Source organism: Capsella rubella, unplaced genomic scaffold, assembly GCF_000375325.1.
Source record: "Capsella rubella cultivar Monte Gargano unplaced genomic scaffold, Caprub1_0 scaffold_1, whole genome shotgun sequence".
In the NCBI taxonomy this organism is placed as follows: domain Eukaryota; kingdom Viridiplantae; phylum Streptophyta; class Magnoliopsida; order Brassicales; family Brassicaceae; genus Capsella; species Capsella rubella.
In genome coordinates, this window is record NW_006238923.1 from 15029613 (window position 1) to 15033055 (window position 3443).

At 35.3% G+C, this 3443-nt stretch overlaps 1 protein-coding gene across 1 annotated transcript; it reads right to left on the reverse strand.

The window, feature by feature from the left end:
- Positions 1–872: 872 nt before the first annotated feature.
- Positions 873–2919, reverse strand: LOC17899412 (pentatricopeptide repeat-containing protein At1g43980, mitochondrial). The gene has a single exon (XM_006303645.2). It carries the CDS (start codon positions 2904–2906, stop codon positions 1005–1007), a length of 1902 nt encoding a protein of 633 aa, XP_006303707.2. The 5' UTR covers positions 2907–2919; the 3' UTR covers positions 873–1004.
- Between the last annotated feature and the right edge of the window lie 524 nt (positions 2920–3443).

Genomic DNA, 3443 nt, shown 5'->3' on the forward strand with positions numbered 1-3443 from the left:
TCTAATAAAATAAAATAATTGGTTTATATCTCTAATGTAATTTTGAAAATACTCCTTTTGGTGTAAACTTTTTAAAAATTTCCTTTTGATTTATCAATTTTCAATTTGAAAAGTTATAAATTGTTTATATGGTTTATAAGGTACTTTTGATAATGACTACTATTCGGACTCAATCCAAATATTTATAAGGTTTTTAGAATAGTTTACAAGGTTTTTAAAAAGTATATATAAAATAATATAAATTTTTTTACCTCTTTGCACGAAGATCTCCCAATACCTCCGAAAAGACAGAGAGGGCCCTCAAACTGCTCGAGGATGAATGACCATGATATTGAGCGGATCTGAAAACTTTAATGATTAAGTTTGAGCCCTCAAGAAAAAAGCATACAAGTTTGCAGTCTGAAAACCACTCTGGAAAAAGACAAATTGAGCACTGATTCCATTATTTTCTTGGCCGAAGATGTTAGGGGATACAACACACTCACAACGACTCTCTAACTGTTGAGACGACGATAGTAGAATATGATGTCGAATATGTCTTAATCAACCCAGAAACACGGTCAGTATAATTTTCCTCCGAACTCTAACCAAGATAAAAAAATAAAAAATATAATTTTTTTTACATACTTGTAATTTTATAATCTTACACATATTTTGATAAATTTTATAATTTAAGAATTTCTTTGATAAAGTTTTTGAAATTTGAAATTTTGAATTTTGAAATATATTGAAAAATAAATATATTTGAAATTTTCCCTTTATTTTAGTTTTCGATCTTGGTAAAGAATTAGCTGGTTATCATTTGAGATCACAGCCGGCGGTAGTGAAAAATAATCTGTTCTTATTATCAAATTAATTTCTCCATACATCAATTTACTGTGCAATATATTTAACTTTTTAATTTAGTGGAAAAAATATTGAAATATTTCATGATTTATTTATACATCCTGAGCCATGAGGTTAAAGTAGATGAAAAAATCACTTACTACTAAATGTAAATCTCGTTAGTGAAAACTGTTATGCAGCTGATCATCAAAATCCCAAGACAACAAGTCCAAGACTGTGTAAGTCTCATGACCTCCATGAATTTGCAACTGGCCAGCTTCGAAGCTGTACACACTGCTCTTTATACCGATCTTGCTTGATCCTTGAGACGATTTCATCTTTTGTTCATTCATGGCGTATCTTACCTTGACTGAATTTTCCCAGCGCAATGTCATCTCGTATATCTTGATCAGAACTAGATAGGGAAACGATGAATTTGGTTCGGATTTTAACATTGTTTTCGCTACGGTTTCAGCGAGTCTTGTGTCTCCAAGATCAAGAGATGCATAGAGAATTGGTTCCCAGATATCAGAGGCTGGTTCAAAAGGTATGTTTTCGGCAATGTCCTTTGCTTCATTGATCATACCTGCTCTGCAAAGCAATTCGATTAAAGAGGCGTAATGCTCGTTTCCTGGATTAACTCCATGAGTCTTTTCCATTGAAGAGAATATCTGAATTCCTTGGTTAACGAAGCCGGCATAACAACAAGCTACCAAGATACCCAGTAGAGTCACTCTATCAGGTTTCAGAACTCGGTTCATCAGCAATTGATTGAAAACAGCAAGTGACTCAGCTGCTCTGATGTTTCTTGCCAAACCCATTATCACTGTGTTCCAAAAGATCAAATCTTTTGCATCTGTTGTGGGAAACACTCTCATTGCTGAATCAACTAAACCGGTTTTAAAGTACATCTCCATGAGTGAGGTGGCTACTGCCGTGTCCTGATCACACCCTAATTTGATAACCAAAGAATGAACTTGTGCTCCGTGATCTAGCATCACAGCATTCATCGAGCTCAGAACGCTACTGAACGTGAACTTATCAGGCCTAATCCTCTGCCTCATGGCAACAATAAAGAGCCTGAGAGCATCTTCTCCAAAACCATGCCACGAATAGCTACCGATCATGGAATTGCACAACACTGAATCCCATTTCTCCAACTCTCTGAAAAGCTTAACCGAATCATCCAATCTCTTGCATTTAGAAAACATGTCAATCGCAGCTCCCAAAACAACAGAGTTACCAAAAAATCCCATCTTGATGCAAAGAGCAATAGCCTGCTTACCCTTGCACAAATCTCGTAAATCCGAGCATATCGACAAAACCGTCGATACTGTATACTCATCCGGTCCATTCCCCATTTCCATCATCAAACCAACCTGATCCAAAGCCACTTCTTTATTACCAGAATCAGAACAACACAAAATCAAACAGTTCCACGAGATAACATCTCTCTCCTCCATAGTTAAAAAAACAGATAAAGCATACTCAAAAAATCCTAGTCTTCTATACATATCCATAACTGAATTCCAAACCACCAAATTAGACTTACTCACGCCACTGCAAATAGCATTACCATGAATCTGCTCCCCATGGCCAACACAAGAAACAAGAGAAGCCAAAATCGAAAAAGTGAACTCACTTGGTCGAACAACCAAACTCTTCATATCCAAGAAAACCCTCATCCCATACTCAGGAAACCCACAAAAATCCAACCCTGAAATCACTGTGTTCCAGCTAACAACATCTCGTTCAGGCATTTCGTCGAACACTTCTAGGGCATAGTTAAAATAACCATTTTTTAATAAACCCTTTAAGCAAACGTTCCAGGATATAGTGTTCTTATCAGGAATATCGTCGAACAGTTGCAATGCATCGACGACAGATCCGGATTTGAAGTAGAGTTGAAGACAGCGATTTCCCCAATAAGTATTGGGTATGAATCCAACTTTGACGATCTGGGCATGCACGATTCTGGATAAAGTCGGAGACTTTGAGAGCAAGGAGCGATCTACGAGACGCGAGAAGTAGGAAGAAGACGGCATGCAAAGTCCATGAGCTCGTCGGAGCAGTTGGAACATACATGTGCGGACACTTTGGTTTATTTGTTTAAATCACTTTTAAAGTTTAAAATCACAAACATCTGATAATTCATCAATTTACAAATATTATAAATTTTTTTTTTTTGTTTAAATCTGGACCACTATTAAAATACCAAAATTGCATAAAAATTATAAAAATGTAACTTTTCATGGTTCTATTAATTTAAAAAAAATAAATTATATAAATATATATTATACTCTGCGAATATGTATTAAATCACTGAATTTCAGAATAAAATTGACAAAATGAGCATGAGCGGTTCCGGGGCCTGTAGCAAAACTTTATCTTTCATGGTAATTACAATTTTGTCCATTAACATCTACATTCTTTTGTTCTTTCTAAAACACCTCAATCATCAGATAATATCCTCAGTTATGAATTATTGTTGCGTGCTGGTGAAATCATATATACCACAATCTTCTTCACCGTTAGTTTTCTTGGGAAATCCATCACCGATGATATCAATATCAACATAATTATCATGATCATTTTATATTCGTTCACTGTAAGTTTGC